Source organism: Haemorhous mexicanus, chromosome 2, assembly GCF_027477595.1.
Source record: "Haemorhous mexicanus isolate bHaeMex1 chromosome 2, bHaeMex1.pri, whole genome shotgun sequence".
Classification (NCBI taxonomy): domain Eukaryota; kingdom Metazoa; phylum Chordata; class Aves; order Passeriformes; family Fringillidae; genus Haemorhous; species Haemorhous mexicanus.
The window spans coordinates 18,187,987-18,204,698 of NC_082342.1; the positions used below are offsets into that span (position 1 = coordinate 18,187,987).

Genomic DNA, 16,712 nt, shown 5'->3' on the forward strand with positions numbered 1-16,712 from the left:
CTAGCACTGGGAGATAAAAGAAAGAATGGGAAGGATTCCACTGACTGATGAATGGAAAAAGATATTTGCTTTTACAAATAAACTTTAGGTTTGCTAAATGAAATTAGGCATTGAAAGATGAAGGAAACAATGAGGAAGAAAAACCTCTAAATTCCATAAGAATTAAAAAGGGAAGGTTATACATTAGAGGGGAATCTCTGGTATCAGGCCTTCCAGGAACTCTGTACCTCTCAAGTACTTCAGCCAATGGGGAAAGAGAGAGAGAAATGCGGGCAGGAAATTTGGATAAAAAGGGAGGCTGCGTCCTCCAAAAATTAGAGAGACCCCAGGGGAATTAGAGAGACCCCATGGCCTCTCCCTTTATTCGAATAAAACCAAAAAGGACTCCTCTGTCTTCTTTCTGGACATAAACCTCTGGTGTTTGTGGATTAATTTTCCCAATATTGACAGAAAAGATTGGGAAACCACGAATCAGCACAGCCAATACAGTGTGTTAGCCAATGCAAGACAAAGCTGCAGTAGGGTGTGAATTTAGGATTCGCTGGAAATACCTTGGCACTTTCTGCAGGCAGCTCGTGACGTCTCTGTTTCCTGATGAATCCCTGCTCCGAGCTCCCGCGGCCGTGCCTCCCGTTCACGTTTGCAATGGCGGTCAGTCCTGCCTTGGGCGAGGCGTCGCCCCCGCCTCGGCAGCCCGCCAGCTGGCTCGTCCCGAACACGTCGCGGGGGCACCAGCCCTCGAGGGGCACGGGCTGCTCCCTGGCGGGCAGGCTCTCGGCGTGGTGCAGGTGCCTGGCGGCCCGGCCCTCCGGCAGCACAGGCGGAGGCCGCTCCGGCGGTGGCGGAGGAGGGTCTCGCAGGGGAGGTGGCGGCGCTGGCAAAGGCTTGTCCTGTTTCCTCACCATGCAAGGAGAAGACTGAACGACACAGGAAGTTACACGGGGGAAAAAAGGAAAAAAAAGGAAAGTTACACGGGGACATGAATGTTGCTCATGACCAAGTGTGGATTCATCATTTCGGAGATTTTTTCTTGGCCCCGCAGCAGCACCTGGCAGGAGGTTAAATGCAGGCCTTGCAGGCATTCTGCAAACAACCCGGCCCTTCAGAAAGCACGCTCCCATTTCTGATGTTGCATGAGTAAGCCAAGCAAGGAGTGGAAAGCAGAAAAGCCAGCTAACTCAGGCAGATTTATTTGACCCATAGTTTTTTTCCAGAATCCTTTTTTTGATCATCTGAATCACTTATTCATCTGCTGAAATGAATTCTGTGGAGTGTTTGGAAGAAACAGGCTTCCTGATATGGAAGAAAAACCCAAAACCCCAAACAAAATAAAATCCCAGAGGAATAACTCGCTGACACCAAGTGAGCACAAAAAACAATGATTATAGAGCAAAGGGAAGAAGAAACAATTATTTCATTTTTAATTATATACCTAGGGATGACTCCAGTCTTTACATGACATGCACTATGTCAGAGTGCCAAATCTGTTGGAATTGCCGTTCAGTTTTTCAGGTAGCAGCCTAATTTGTTTGTAGTTTTACTTGCAATTAGCTTATCTGCAAGGAACATTTGTCAGAATACTTGCTTTCTAAGAATTGAATTATATCATTGTCCTGGATTGCCAAGCAAATTGTATTCTATTTGCCATCTGTAACTCGGAGAATCATAAACGGTTAAATGTGGTCTAAAATTATGTATGCTAATACTAAAAAGCTGAAACTCAGGTTATCAGGAAAAAGACCTCATTGCTGCACAAATCTGAGCACAAATCTGACAAAACCAAAACATTTTCATTATGACTGAATTACTAATGGCAATTCACAAAGTAAGAGTTGTGCCAGGTCTTTAAAAATGTTTTATCTCCAGCTACCATGAGCAATACAGGGAAGATTATTTTCCTGGGAATGTATAATTTTCTTGGACTTTGGTAAGCCTGCATATTATTACCACTTAAAGAAATGGAGGTCACCAAACTTTTTAGTAAGAACAGCATTTGCTCTCACTTCACTGGCTAGCCCAGCACTATTCTTCAAGCAGTACCTCAACAAATGTCTTGAATTGAAAATAAAGTTATTCTACCTGCAGGCCTATGTATATTAAGAGGAAGTAAACTAAATAAAGAACTGTTTAACTCACTTGCTAGTCAAGTAAAATAGTTAACACAGGAAAATAATACCCTGCTCTAGATTTTTTGTTATACCTTATAGTTATAAATTATAGTTTTTAACTTGAGCAAAATAGAAGAGTTGTGGGGTTTTTTTCCTGAAGAAGTAGTTTTGGCAGGACTAAATTATCTTTTTTTCTATTAAATATAAATTTTTTTAATGTATGAGATTATTCTTTGTTGCCCCCATCCTGTTTCCCTCACACCCCACAATTTTTTTTCTAGGAAAAGTTTCACGTAAAAAAAGCATTGTCAATGCTTTTTCAAATCTCAAAGTAGCATCATCGCTATTCCTGGTTTAATTTCTTTTTTAAGTCATGAACCCTGCAAAAAAACGTTATTATAAAACCAGTTTTTAATGGATGTGGGATATGTCTGGTGTATATCCTCAATGTGTTATAATTCCTTTGCATAATGTAAGAAGTTAAGAAAGAAGATTAAAGAAACTATTGAAACTTCTATTTTTTCTTCCAAATTATAAGCATAAATCTTAAAAAAGATATTGATTTTCACCCTTAAAGTAAAAGCCTGACGAAAGAAACAAGTTTCTTCAACTGGATTATTATGAGTACATAGGTTTCAATTCATGTCCTGAGCTTGAATTTGAATTAATCATATAAAAATGAAAAAATTTAATCTAACTTGCTCTCTCTATACAGCAATTATAATAGAACAATCAACTTGTTACAGAGAGTAGCAAACAGTATTTGTTCTTGTTCATGCTTATCCACTCAAAAAATCATTGAATCTTTAGTATCACTAATTTTACAAAACATGGCATACAAGCTTACTGGCTATAGAGCCGTTATTATTTCCCTTGAAATTTGAGTCATATTATATGCCATTTAAGGTTTTGAAAGTAGTGTATCTGCATATATTTTTCTTGGAAGGACACTGTGGAAATTGAACATAAATCATCATGAATGGAAAACATATAATTTTAATGAGTTAATGACCTTTAAATCTATTTTCAGGAAACTTTAGCTTCTATTTATTTTCATTAATCAGAGTTTGTTACAGAACTGATCCATTACTGCAACATCTTTAAAATTCTGACCATAACCAAGTACAATATAATCATCAGACAAACTGAAGTCAGTTCGCAACCAGAAATATTTAACTACATAAGGTATTATGGAAAAAGAAGAGACTTCATCAATATGGATCTAATCTAAAGTTTCTTTAAACTAAAAGGAATTAAAGTTCTTTTGGGCAGAGCAAAATCCTGAAAAAGCTATATCCATGGAAAGGTTTGAAACAGTCCACCTTACAAAACAAACAAGAAGCTAACCTTGGAAAGAAAAGCAAGTGCAATTTCTCAGAATACTTATATCCAGAAATAATGGTTCAGTAACACTTACCTTAGGTGACCCGGTTGGGCTGGCACACGGTGACCGTGCTACTCCCTTCTGAATCAGATCCAGTCGGGGAGGGACAGGTGGAAGACTAAGATGAGGGATTTGCAGGGGGTCTGGAAGTGGTTTTCTTCTTTGTGCAAGAGGGGAAGATCCTGGGGAAGTCACTGGTGAATTCTGCCTGTCATTGCACTTAGGAGAGAAAAAGTAAAATTACCTTTTACCTGATGACCAAGTATACAACTTCCATTCCCCAACTAAGACACTTGATACTTATCAGATACTTACTAAGAGTCAATTATAATAGTCATTTTTCATAATGGACATCTGGACAGTAGAGCTCATCTTATAGTTACTGAAAAAGAAGTCTACAAGTCATTCTATCTCAAAATTAAGACCCATGTTAACTTGTGATGAAGATAAAAGAATATGTATTCCAGCAATTTGTATAAAAACCTAACGATCACTGCCAAACATGAGGAAAAAAAATCATAACTTCTACCATAGTACTGCTACCCTTGATAACTTTTTTAATAATAGAGAGTGTTCAATCTTAAGTTCTGCAAATTACTTTTAAAAGCTGGACATCCATGATACTGCCTGTTACTGCCTACTGCCCATTTTCAAATCATACTTCCATACTAAATAGAATGTATGTCTTCTGAAAATTTACCAGTCAAAGTCACCAGCAAGACATTAGGGCAAGAAGCGAAATCAGCAAAAAAAATGAAGAGATTATAAAAATAATTTTAGAACAATCAAGTCATTTAAGCAAAAACTGAACTAACAACACAAACATTTAACATCCCCCTCCAGGGACAAATTATGATTTCTTTTTTCCTAGACCTGTCCTTTCAAATTCATCAGAACCAAAGATTTCAACTCTCAATATCAGGCTCCACCCAATTTTGCAACTAGTCCCTACCCCTCATCTGGCTCAGTTTTAAACACAGCTCAGGTATTTGTTCAAGTTATTTCTCTGAACTGACTGTATGAGTATCAGTGCACTGTAATAAACCTGAATGTCTGTGCTATTCTGTGCTTTCCCTGAGAGTAGACACAAGTAGCTGGAAGACATTCCCACCAATCCCACATTCCCACTTTGGGCCACTTGTATGCTGAGGCATCCCACTGTTCTCATATCACAGCTTGCCTAGAGAGGCAAAAAACCACCCATCTTTGGGCTAAACCCCTTGGATAAAAACTTCCCCCTCTCTTCATAAGCTTTTTCTCGTGAATGCTGAACATCCCACAGTGATAACTGGGAGGAGAGTAGAAAGTTCTTTAACAAGAAAACAAACAAGCAACACTACCTTTCTTTACACACAATCATTATGTTAAAGAAACTGGAAACTTCATAAATTCAAAAGGAGAGTGAGGAAAAGGATCTAGAGCACTGATCCTTATCAATGCTCTGTACTACAGCTTAGTTTAATATCCCATTCTATACAACAAGGGATTCCTACCATATTTCCTTCAAAAATAGAAACCACCACAGAATTACTGTCAACAGTGCAGGAAAAAGCAGGAGAGGGGTGAGAAGATCTTGATAGCTAGAAGGGTAATGTGCAACTCCATCATCAGGATGATTTTTCTTTCGTTGCTATTTAGAGTCTTCCCCACTTCATCTACATGTGCAAGCTCAATGTCACAACTAAACATTCAAATTCAAGAGACAGAGAGCAGTTTGAGATTTGTGGTCTTCATGGCTACCAGAAGTTTCTCAGTTTCTCCCTTCAATGAAGAGGTGGCTTCAATATTCATATTAAATGCCTTGAATACAGTCTTTAAATTTTCCTTGTTTCCTTTAATTGGTGAATGACCCTTTCCTTGACTGGAAGACCATAGAGATAAGCACATAAATTACCAAAGCATTTGGCCTCTCAACATTAAGGAATGTTGAATAACTAAGCAAGATATGTATCTTGCAAGCATGCCTGAGCAACTATAATTATGGAATTACTATAAACTGAATGTCAATTCATTTTCCTTATCAGAAGGAAAATTTTCCTTATCATTTTCCTTATCTATCAGTTAAACAGCATAATAAACATTGTATCATTTAACAGCATTGGTTTTCAAAGTTTAGTTACATCTCCGTAAAGCATTCCTGAAAGCCAAGAACTATGCAATACAATATACTCAAAGGATTAACTTCAGCAGATACAAAATGAATTTGTTTTCCAAATTATCTGAAATAGAACCAAATAAGCAGGTCACGCCTCCAAAAAGATTCAATTATTTAAAATAAATGACAGTGATTCAGTTAAGTCTCAGCATTTTATGGTATTGCACAACATAATGCATTTCAGCCAGCAGGGAATTGTTCCAGAAGAGCAATCATATATGTGATAGGAGTAGGAAACGAAGATTAAGAAACATAGGAAATACTAAAAAGCAATTATTAGACAGGAAGCATTTGTTCGGAATTTAGGATGTTCTAATTGTTGCATTATCAAACTGATTAACACAATTTCCTGAGAGAGCAACCTGAGAGTCTCAAATGGGAGACTGCCTGGAATTGTACAAATCCCAGCAAAGTGAACAGCATTGTTGTGATATCATTTTAAGAATATCCATCCCTGATTCTATCTGGCAAACTTCTCTTATACAGTTATGCCCTAAAAAATCATTAGGCAAAATGATGCCCTCTTCCCTCAGTGTGCTCACTGGTTCCATCCATGTCAGACTTCTCTTCTCCTGCTGCAACGACAGTCTAGCTTTTGCGGAGACAAAAAATCATAGAATATTCACATAGAATATTCACATTTAAAACCCATTCATTTAAAAGTTCAAGATACTTAAACCCTGACATGCTTTTAAACCCAATGAAGCAAGCAATTTAATTTATGTGATAAACTTCTAGTTCTGTATAATAGCTTGGTATTTGGCTACCTCTATGACATTCCACGGACAGTAATCCACAACTAACAAAACAAAATGGAAAATTTTCAAAGTAGTAAGTGTGTGAGAGGACTTGAATTTAGGCTTATATCCACACCTTGTTATGTCTTATTTCAAAATAGCAAAGTAATGTTTCAGTCCCCTGGACTACTACGCTATCGTACAGCCACAATGCCAACAGAACATGCTGTGACCCCCCACAGATTTCAAAAAGGGAATTGATTATGGCCAACAAGTTAAAGAGTAACTTATCAGGCACAATATAAAAAAAAAAAAAAAAGTTAAATAGCTGCAAGCAAAAGCAGCTTTTCTCCCCCTACAAGAAAGCTTAATCTGTATCATCACTTGGTGCTGAAGTAAGACCAAAAGCTGTGCTGGGACAAATAATTCTTTGTTGGATATACCGATACTAAAAATAAAACAAAACCGAATAATCCACAGCAGCAAACAGGTTTTCCTTGGCATTCAGTATCAGATTTCCATCATATTCCCAATATAAAAATCCCATATTTTTCAGTCCACCCCCATCCAACCTGTCCAGCTGCATCATTTGATGAGTGACAGCTAGGCCAACAAGATGGCTGCATCTCATGTGCATACCAAGGCATTAACAGACACACCAATATCTACTCTTTTTGGCACTCTGCTCTCCTAAAATTCCTGTTTGTCACCTACTGGAGGTTTTTGTATGTTTTCTATATGCTTGGAAAAAATGTGCAATGAGAGAGAGCAGTGACAAAAAGCTAAAACAAGCAAGTGATTAAGACACAATCTAGCTCAAATGAACTGGCAGTGACAGAAGACAGACCTTTAGTGTACAAAGGGGCTCTGCTGCACCACACAGACCTGTGCAATAAAGATGTAATTAAGGAGAACACAGACTCCTTTGTAACAACATGGACTTCATCTGATCGGAGTGACTGCTGCCAAGGGAAAAGCAGCTGTGACTTACTTTGCAGTTGTACTGCAGAAGGGACCACACTTGTGTTTTTCCATCAGATGGGCTTGTTACTGGGATACACTGGTTATCAGTTTGCCCCTAGCAGTTGTGAATTCAAGAAAAAGCCTGCTTCCAACACTGATTACAATTTCTAGTCAAGTTTTTATCTGATGGAAATATTAACAGCCAGGCTATTCAATCAAGAGTTTTCTTTATGCGAAATAGGCACATATGAAAAGCATTCTTAACATAAATCCTAATGATTGTTTCATTGAGGAATACTATCCTGCCTGTTAATGTCCTTGGAGCAAACTCAAACTACATGAGACACTAAGAGGGTCCAAGCAGACCACCAGAAGTAGTTCTCTGAAGTTTATAATCAGGTGAGAGTAACTCACATATTTGTTATTTCTTGTAAAGATAAGATGTGACCTAGGCAGAGCCATATTATCTAGGCTTAAAACCTTAAATGAGGATATGAATTTACTTCACTTAACACTGATGACTGTAAACATGTTTTTAAATCGATAGATTTACTCCCGTTATCTTTGTTGACCTAAGAAAATGCATGTGAAGGAGGGAGAGGGAGTGAGGTCTCTGAGAGTCAGCAGCACACTGCCAAGGGAATCAGTAATTAGGGGAGGCACACTGTCTCCCAGCATTTATGCCCTTCAAATACTAGTACGTAATCAGTTAAGTAAGTTAAGTAAGTCACTCCTGTTGAGTGACATGATCTTAACACATTCCACCAAACAAGTGTACCATTACATAGGAAGTGATATATGTATATAGATATATGTATTTGTATATATATAGATATATATATATCCGTTCAGGTACTGCTGGAGGGAATATATGGCTACAAATTTCAAGTCTTATTTTACCAATTTTTATATTTTATAAAATGAAATGAAAAACATTATTGCCATGTAATACATGCCTTCTTCCATTACCAGAAAAAAGTTGATTTAATAACATAGAAATGAGTGAAACCGACCTCTTCCCATATATTGAGAGCCAAGGTCTTTTGTTGTGACTTACCAAATCTGACCTAACTCACCTGCTGGAAGAAGCCTAGTCATGGCAAACTGTCTTTCAGCCTTGACAATTTCCTATCATTATTTTAAAGTACAGTGTGAATCAATCAATCAATCAGCCAGGGTTTTTCACATTGAGATATCTAGGAAATTAATTTCAGAGAAGACAGTAACACCCCAGATGGGGTAACTTCATCTACTTTCAGATAGAAGTGTTTATAAAAAATATTAATTCACTTTAAGGTACTGAAAACCTCATAGTCTTCTATACCGGTTGAGCCCTCCTCTGTGTTTTCATTGGATATTATTTGGATCAAAAAATTACCTTAAAAACTTATGAATTCAAAATTATCTGCTCTTAGCAAGAACTCCTGCACTACCCATTTTCCTTATTTTCTTTCTTTCTTTTTAAAAGAAATCAAATTATGCCTTGTACTAAAGAAAAGTGACAGAGAACTCTTCATTTATTAGGACAATTAAATATTAACAGTATAGAATAATTAACATGCACTACTAGAGACTAAAATGTCCCCTTTAAAAATTAAAAAAAAAAAAAAAAAAAAGAAAAAAACCTATTTTAATATTTACCTGAGCCTGTAATCTCCACTTTTATCAATGTGCATTTCATAATGTTTTTCTTTGCTAGAACATAAGCTGAGAAGAGGAACATTTTGGGCAATAACTGCATTAGCTAATCTGATACCACAGGGCTGAAAGTTCTTGGTGAGGAAACAATTAACAGAGGCTTTTGGCACCACTCTTCCTCTTTCTTTCATCAAGAAATATCTGAAGACAATTTGGAAATAAAAAAAAAATAAACAGATTGATGAGGCAGACAAACAGTCTAACTGCAATAGATTTCTCCAAAGCCTCTGTTGGAGTTGATCTGCTGCTACTGCTGACTCATACACAACATCCAGCAATAACTATTCATTTTTCTTAATGTGTATCCACTTACTAATTCCTTTAGGAATGACTAAGGAGCTTCATGGTTACTCTTTTCCTTAAAGCAGTTTCAAGTCAGAGATCTTTCAGAGACTTCAGACACTTCTTAGGAGTTTTGGAGTACAGTTCAGGGGTAAGAGTGATAAACTGCAGAAATGGTATTTTTCTGATATCTGATTATTTCCACAATGCTTTGTGAAGCCCTACAGTCACTTTCACCAGACCTTCATGTCCCTGAAACTCGTTTCTTCTAATGAGTTTCATAGCCCAGCTCACTACTAGCCAGATTTTTCTTAGAATGGTCAGCCAGGTGATTTGACACAAATATAGCCCATTTGATTTTCAAGGATTAACAGATTTATGTTGAGAAATCTTACCACTGTCCATGCAATAAAGTAAGAATTGAAAAATTTGTTCACTGAGATTACAGAGTTACAACAGTATCAGCAGGTTGGCTGCAAGAGCTAAATTATTATCTTTGCCACCTTACTTCCATAATTTCAAAAAATTACATTACTACGAGACCGTCGTTATGCAGCACCCTGTTCATATGAACAGCGTTAGTGACAAATAAAAGAAAATTTCACAAAGAGTAATGTTCTACATAATGTCACAAAGAAAAATATATTTTCTTTAAGCAGGCTCCAATGATTAGCAGGAAAAATAAATAATGGTTAAAGAAATAGGCAAGTCTGACGAAGACATTGCTAACAAAAAGTATATATGAACAATGCCATATTACACACAGGTAGTATGGTTAAGACCATCACTGCACAATCAATGGTAACAATTTTAAGAAAACGGCAGCTAAAAATCACCAAATGACACAATTAATCAGCAATTTCAAATAGACTTCAAGAGGGTGGCAGAGTGAAGATTTCTTTCACTGAACAATGAAATCAATGAAAAAAAAAATAGCAAGGCCCAAAAGCACTCAAGCACTTGGTGGATACCTAAAAGAAGACGTCTTATAGTAAACCTATTGTTCCTTCTTTTGATAAAAGCATAATGCATTTTTGCCTTATCATGGAAGTGATAGCGTTATAAAAGCCCATCAATTCAAGGCTATCTCACAGAGGTCATGCTGCAGACTGCATTTTAAGTCCAGGCAGGAAGGACAAACTGTTCCCAAGGGTAGAGCATGTTGTATTACGTACACAACACAAGAATGATTCATAAGCCTTAAGAGGTTAGGAAGGATATCAGAAGCATGTATATTAACTGACAGATATTCTCAGATATGAGGGTGAAGAACACTTTTTTTTAAACAAATACAATGATAAGGAAATGGAAAAGTAAGATGTTACAAAATTAATTCCAAGGCAACAATTCAATCTAGATGACCTTAGTATAAGGAAAAATCTAGTAAATGCTCTGTCAAAATCAGTGTTGCATGGCCTCTGACAATATCTTCCAGGCTAAAATAGAGTAGTAAAAACTATCACCATAAAAGAAACTTTTGTCATTGATAGTGCTTATTTATCAGCAATAAAATCTCTTGCAACAAAGATCTCAGAATTTAACACAGAGCCCTTTCAGGACAAAAAACATCCGAAAACACAAAGTCACTAGGGATAATCTCAAAAATACTTTTCCCAGCAAGAGTACCTAATACTAGAAATTACAGAAAAAAAAAATCATAGATAACTCACATGAAACATAAATAAAAGCTACTTGTGTGCAGTATGAATTAGCTGTCAAGTCACTTTTATAAAATAATAATATTGAAAACTGTTTAGAAACTCAGCTTTAATCCTAAAACATTCTATGCATGTGTACAAAATGCAGAAAACAAATATCTATTTGTTCTTTACGAATAGAAGCTCAGGGAACTGATAGTTTGCATAAGAGTTTCAGCTGGTGCAAACTCATGCTTTGCCCATTATAAACTAAGTTATCTTAGTTCACATCAGCTGAGAATCTGGAAATTTTTTTTCTCCAATTCAACTTCAGTTTTAATGCATCTGTATTGACACATTTTGTTTTTTCAATCCAACAACTGTTCAATGAGATGCTGTGAGCTAAAGCATGAAGTGCAGCCTCTCACTGTTTAAAGTTAGAGGCAGCATTGTTTACAAACATCTGGGTTTAGCTGTTATGCAGAGTTTGAGAAGTTACCTTTCGGACTGAAGCCAAACGATTCATCATTAGAGACTCTTCTCTATCATCATCATCATCCAAGTCCAACATGGGCATACTAAAGCTATCCATAATACTGCAGCACCTGGAATTCTCATCCCTGGGATCAAAAGGATCCACAATGATTGGCTCAGTCCCTTTAATTTCACAGCGGCAGAAAGGGCAGCCTTGGCCATCTGATTCCTACAGGAAGACAAAACCATTGATAAATTAAAAAAACCCAAAGAAACAAAACCAGCAATAATTTTAAAAGTAGGATTTATACCTTTTACACAGAAACATCCTCAACCAGTCTCTAAAAGCTTGTAAAGAAAGACTGGAGTAAACAGGAAAAAGAGTAACAAATATTTAACTATAGTAAATTGTAAAATGACTGCACATTTAAAGCTTTCTCTCTTCAATAGACTAAGCTTCACTTAAAAATGACGAATCAAAATGTAGCTATTATCTCTACAAAGCACTAAATCAGTCTTAATATTACAGGTCAGGAAGTAACATGTTTTCTTTCAGGCATACATTTTGCTATTTCTTCAAGAGAAAGAAGGTGAGGTGTGTAGACAGAGATAATGCATTTTATTATATACCTTTCATATTAGCCATAAAGTATTTCTTTTTCATTTGATGTTAGGAAATGCAGGCAAGCTTTATGGCCTACAGCTCTTCTTGGAAAAAAACATATTCAGTCTATCACAGCTGCAGCATTACCAGCATTCAGAGCACCTAAAGCTACAAACAGCTTTCTTCACATTTACATAAAAAATCAGGACTTAACTACATTTTCAATAAATTATATAAAAGATGGCATTATTTTCACATATTATCAGAAACAAGAACTACTTAAATTTTAATTTTAAAGTAGTATGCGTTCAATCATTTTCAAGCAGCCATATTAAATTCCTTTTACTTATTTCAGAACTGTATTTTTTCTCATAAGAAATAAACAAAAAGCCTTGAGATTCAGACTACTAATGAACAAAAATCAGAGAAGTCTTTCAAGCACTTATGGAAATATTTCCATCAAGAAGCACAACATAGATTTGAATTATAAAAAAAACCCAAAAAAACAAAACCACACCACCAAACAAATAAAACCACAAACAAACCCACACCCAGAAGAACCATGAAGCTTTGAGAGTTCAATATAATTCAAAGTGAAATCAGAAATCACACTGTGTTGTATTTGCAGTCAGGTAGACAGACAGCTAAAGAGATATGAACACCAAAATTAATTCTAAAAAACCTTCTTATACTGAAATATAACCAAGCAAGCACTGGTTTTTGATTTCTCAGATGCAAAATCAACATTAACTTTTTTCTAGAATTATTTTTATCCTGACACTTGCCAGTCTTACTAAACTGACAGATGATTTTACAGTTTTTGGATGAGCTGTATCACAAGGTCAGATAAGCATAAATTATTGTCTCCTGACATCACTTGCAGGATTAGCACTGGATTTTCATTTTGTATCGAAAGACACATCTACTCTACTTTCAGCACCATAAGTATAACTAACTAGTCAACTTTAGTACCTCAAAAAACATCTTCAAATTATATGGTCCTACTGAAGTAGCCATGGTCAAGTGAACAGAAGTCCTCCCTCACTCTGTACAACTCCTTAGAGCTTCATTTTCTAAAAAAACACCGTATCAATGAAGCACAGAGCTTTCAGTTTTCAAGGCTTCCTTGTACCTGTGTTCTGCACTAGCAGTTTCCATCCTTTCTTTTGAAAAGCCTTAGTAACCAAACAAATCATCAGACTCATATTCAACAGTATGACTATATACACGAGATGTCTGTATTAATACACACACCTGTCCATGCCCTCAGGAAGGTTATTTAGAACACTATGAACCTTACAATACAGCCTATATGCCCATATGCTTTTAGAAGACATACACTTTTCAGACAATAGATTTCTGTGGTATAAAATGACATTTTACTCCTGTTGTGAAATACAAAAAGGAAACAAGTCAACCAAGTCTTATTTGAGAGACTGAGCCCCATAAAGGTGAACAGCTCAGTCATCCTTAGTATTCTATGCAGATCAGATGCTGCTTACCCAGTTTTTTTCTGCTCAGTGAAAACATCTGTATTGGATCTCTTGAGGCATGCTTAACGAGCCATTATGCTGCCAATTAAACAACCCACCAGAAGCTCACAACAGCTGATGCTGTTACAATGTCATACCTCTTCATTGCCTCACTAATTATACAAAAGTTAAATTTGTAATGAAGTCTGAAATGTACCTGACCAATTACAGCTGGTAGCTATGTTCTGATGAAACCTGGTGCATTCAAACATGTCAGTCTTCTGAGCCTAAAATGCTTTGTCATTGTCTTCCTGAATCCCTGTTCCATAGCCAAATACTGGGGACCTCAGCTTCTCAAGTCTCCAGAATCAGAGCACATCACTGGCCTAAGACTGCAACGTGCTCCTACCACACCATCCAACAATCAGAAGCACAAAGATTTCAGTCCTTCTGTTTAGCCCTGTCAGCTCAGCCAAAAAACAAAGGAACAAGCAAACAAAAGCAACAAAACTACACACCTCGGAATTTTTCATAATTTTTTAAGTCAATGATTTATGTGGTCAGACCTCTAAGTCTGTAATTCAGAATGAAACTTGAAAGAATAGAGAAAGGGTACTCCTGAAATGAGAAGCATTGTTCCAGCCCAGCAGCTGCTTAGTAGTGAAATAAATATCCTTTTGTGGGTATGCCTCAAATGGAATTTCCTACGAATTTCTGACCTACGACCAATTTGAAAGATTTATGTTTGGAGCATCAAACTCAAATTTCACAAAGAAATGAATGGAAACTGAGAGTACTTCATTTTCAAGAAACCTTTATTGCTAATGGAAGAAAAACTCAAATTATACTTCTGATATATTGTGTTGGTTTGCCACTGAGGCTTTCTTAATTAGGTAGAAAATGTCCTAATTAGAAAAGGAAAATTATAGTACTTGAAGACATGCCACAAATGTAAGAGTGAAAACACATTGATAGAGGATGAACTAATTTAAAAAACAGGTCCAAAATGGACTAGACTCAAGGATTCTTTTTACTCTTCTCACTACATTTGTAAGCAAAGACTGATATGAAGTGTGGAACAAAGTCCTCTCTGAGAACTGGATGAACCTTACTTCTCCCCATAAAATATAGAAACGAAAGAAGGGGCAGAGATGATGCACATTGTAAAGAGGAATGACCTCAGCTTTAGACATTACTTTTTAGGTCAACTAAGGGTGCCCATTCTCCCTTTTCCCACAGACTGGTGCATCCATGAACAAAACACACCAACCTGGGTTACCAGGAAATCTCAGAGTTTTTTTTGGATGTTCTATAAAAGACTTTGAGAGAAGGGAGTTTCCCCTCCATTCAATCTCTTAGTGCAACAACCATCTAAAGCCATCTAGGTGTTTCAGTGCTTTGCATGCTACTAATGTGAGACACAGGCATCCTAAAAGCCTAATTTTACACAGGTCAATGAATGACCTCCACTACTGAGTGGATCTTTCTCTCACTAAAGACATCCTTTCTCCTTATAAAATGCTGTCTAGTCAGTTATCCATTCCCAGCAGCTATGTGTCCTCTTTGCACCCTTTAAATACATCATGAAGTGACCTAAGTGACTGATTTGGCACCAAATACCCAGCTTGTACTGTCTCAGTAGGTGCTGGACTCAGGAAATAGTTTTCACTCAGCAGCAGTCAGCAAATGGCCTTGGCAAGACTACGAGTCCAGACTACAAAGACTCCTGGAGCTTTATTTTTCACAGATTTCTGGTTTGAAAAATGAGGACGTTTATAATTTTGAATATATATACATCCTTGCACCTGGAAAAGTAAACATATACCCACATTGTAAACACAAAGGTAACAGAAATTCATCCCTTTCCCCACCAATTAAACTATGACAATACCTGCCATGCTGTAAGACAAGAAGTGCACATAAGGTGTCCACAAGGCTCTATCTTCACGTCCTTGTCGTTCTCTGCACAGATTTTACACAGCTGAAAAGTGGAACCCATTTCACAGTACAATTCATACTGCTCCTGTAACAAAAGAAAGTAAAGCAACTATTTCTCTCCAATGATTGTTCACAAAGAATATACTTCTCCAAATGCCCTCTTTTCCAATCTGCTTTACTTATTAATCAAGGAAACTCTTGCTACTGATCTGTCTAAAAGCCACACTAAGGTTACTAAAACAGCTTACATTTTTGCTTCTTCCAAACTGTGATATACTACAATACATACCAAAAAGTGTTAAAAATATCTGTGCCTATTAGATTTGTACAGACTTCTTATATCTAACTGCCTAATTTGTAAGGGACAAATCCTACTTTTCTTTGGTTGCAGATAAAAGGAAGAAAATGAACATATTAGGTGAAAAATTAAGTGAAGAATGGGAACAAAACTGGGATTTTAATTTCGAGGTATGAATTTAGGACTAAGAAGATTATTGGATTGAAAATGGACAAGGAAGAGGGCTTTTTCACCTACAGCAAGGATGTTGTATAGCAGTATGTTAAAGTACACAATCCTTGTAAAGGAAGTATGGCAAAAACACCCTGCAGGATAATTTGGCAACAGTCATGCACAAATTATTCAGTACTTTGCATTCTTACAAGACTGACAGGAAGGTAGAACACCACCATTAGAAGGAATAAATAACAGACAAAACTCAAGTCCAGAACAGTTTTCTAGAAATGGCTATTGTTAGGTAACTGGCAGTTAAATGCATTTGGATTGAAATAAACTTTTTTAGCCTTGAAAAACCTAATTTTGAAAACCTCAAGTAAGTAAAATCCAGATCATGGGAAAATAAGCAGCTACTGCTAAATGAAGCAAGAGGAGATGAGGCTAAGAAAAAGAGAAAACAAAGGAGAGAGCTTGTATCTGCAGCTGTAGTCAGTGTACTAAAGATGCTTATGGTGGAACTCTAGCAAGGAGTCCATCTACAGCAATCTAGCCCTGCACCCATTTTCATACCATCTTTTCATTATTTAAGGAGGAACACTGACTACGTTTAACCTCTTCAGTTATATATTATTCAAGGTAAACTCACATAATTCAGACTCTGTTGAATTACCATCAGAATTAGCTAATCAGGGCCTCATAACTACATGTGCAGAAATAACTTGATTCATTCATTGGATTCAAAATAAAATATGATTGGCTTGTGAAGAACAAGGTAGTCATAGACCATGTGCTGCTGCTTCTTTCTT

The 16,712-nt window shown here is 36.6% G+C and overlaps 1 protein-coding gene across 3 annotated transcripts in view; it reads right to left on the reverse strand.

Moving 5' to 3' along the window:
* CBLB (Cbl proto-oncogene B) overlaps nt 1-16,712 on the reverse strand; it is a 127,220-nt gene that overhangs the window by 23,508 nt on the left and 87,000 nt on the right. For all 3 annotated transcript variants that reach the window (XM_059837094.1, XM_059837085.1, XM_059837103.1), the window contains exons 9-12: nt 15,406-15,537; nt 11,464-11,667; nt 3,526-3,711; nt 552-917 (exon numbers count right to left, since the gene is read on the reverse strand). In XM_059837094.1, the coding sequence (XP_059693077.1) occupies nt 552-917; nt 3,526-3,711; nt 11,464-11,667; nt 15,406-15,537 (888 nt within the window). The remainder of the gene's footprint in view (nt 1-551; nt 918-3,525; nt 3,712-11,463; nt 11,668-15,405; nt 15,538-16,712) is intronic.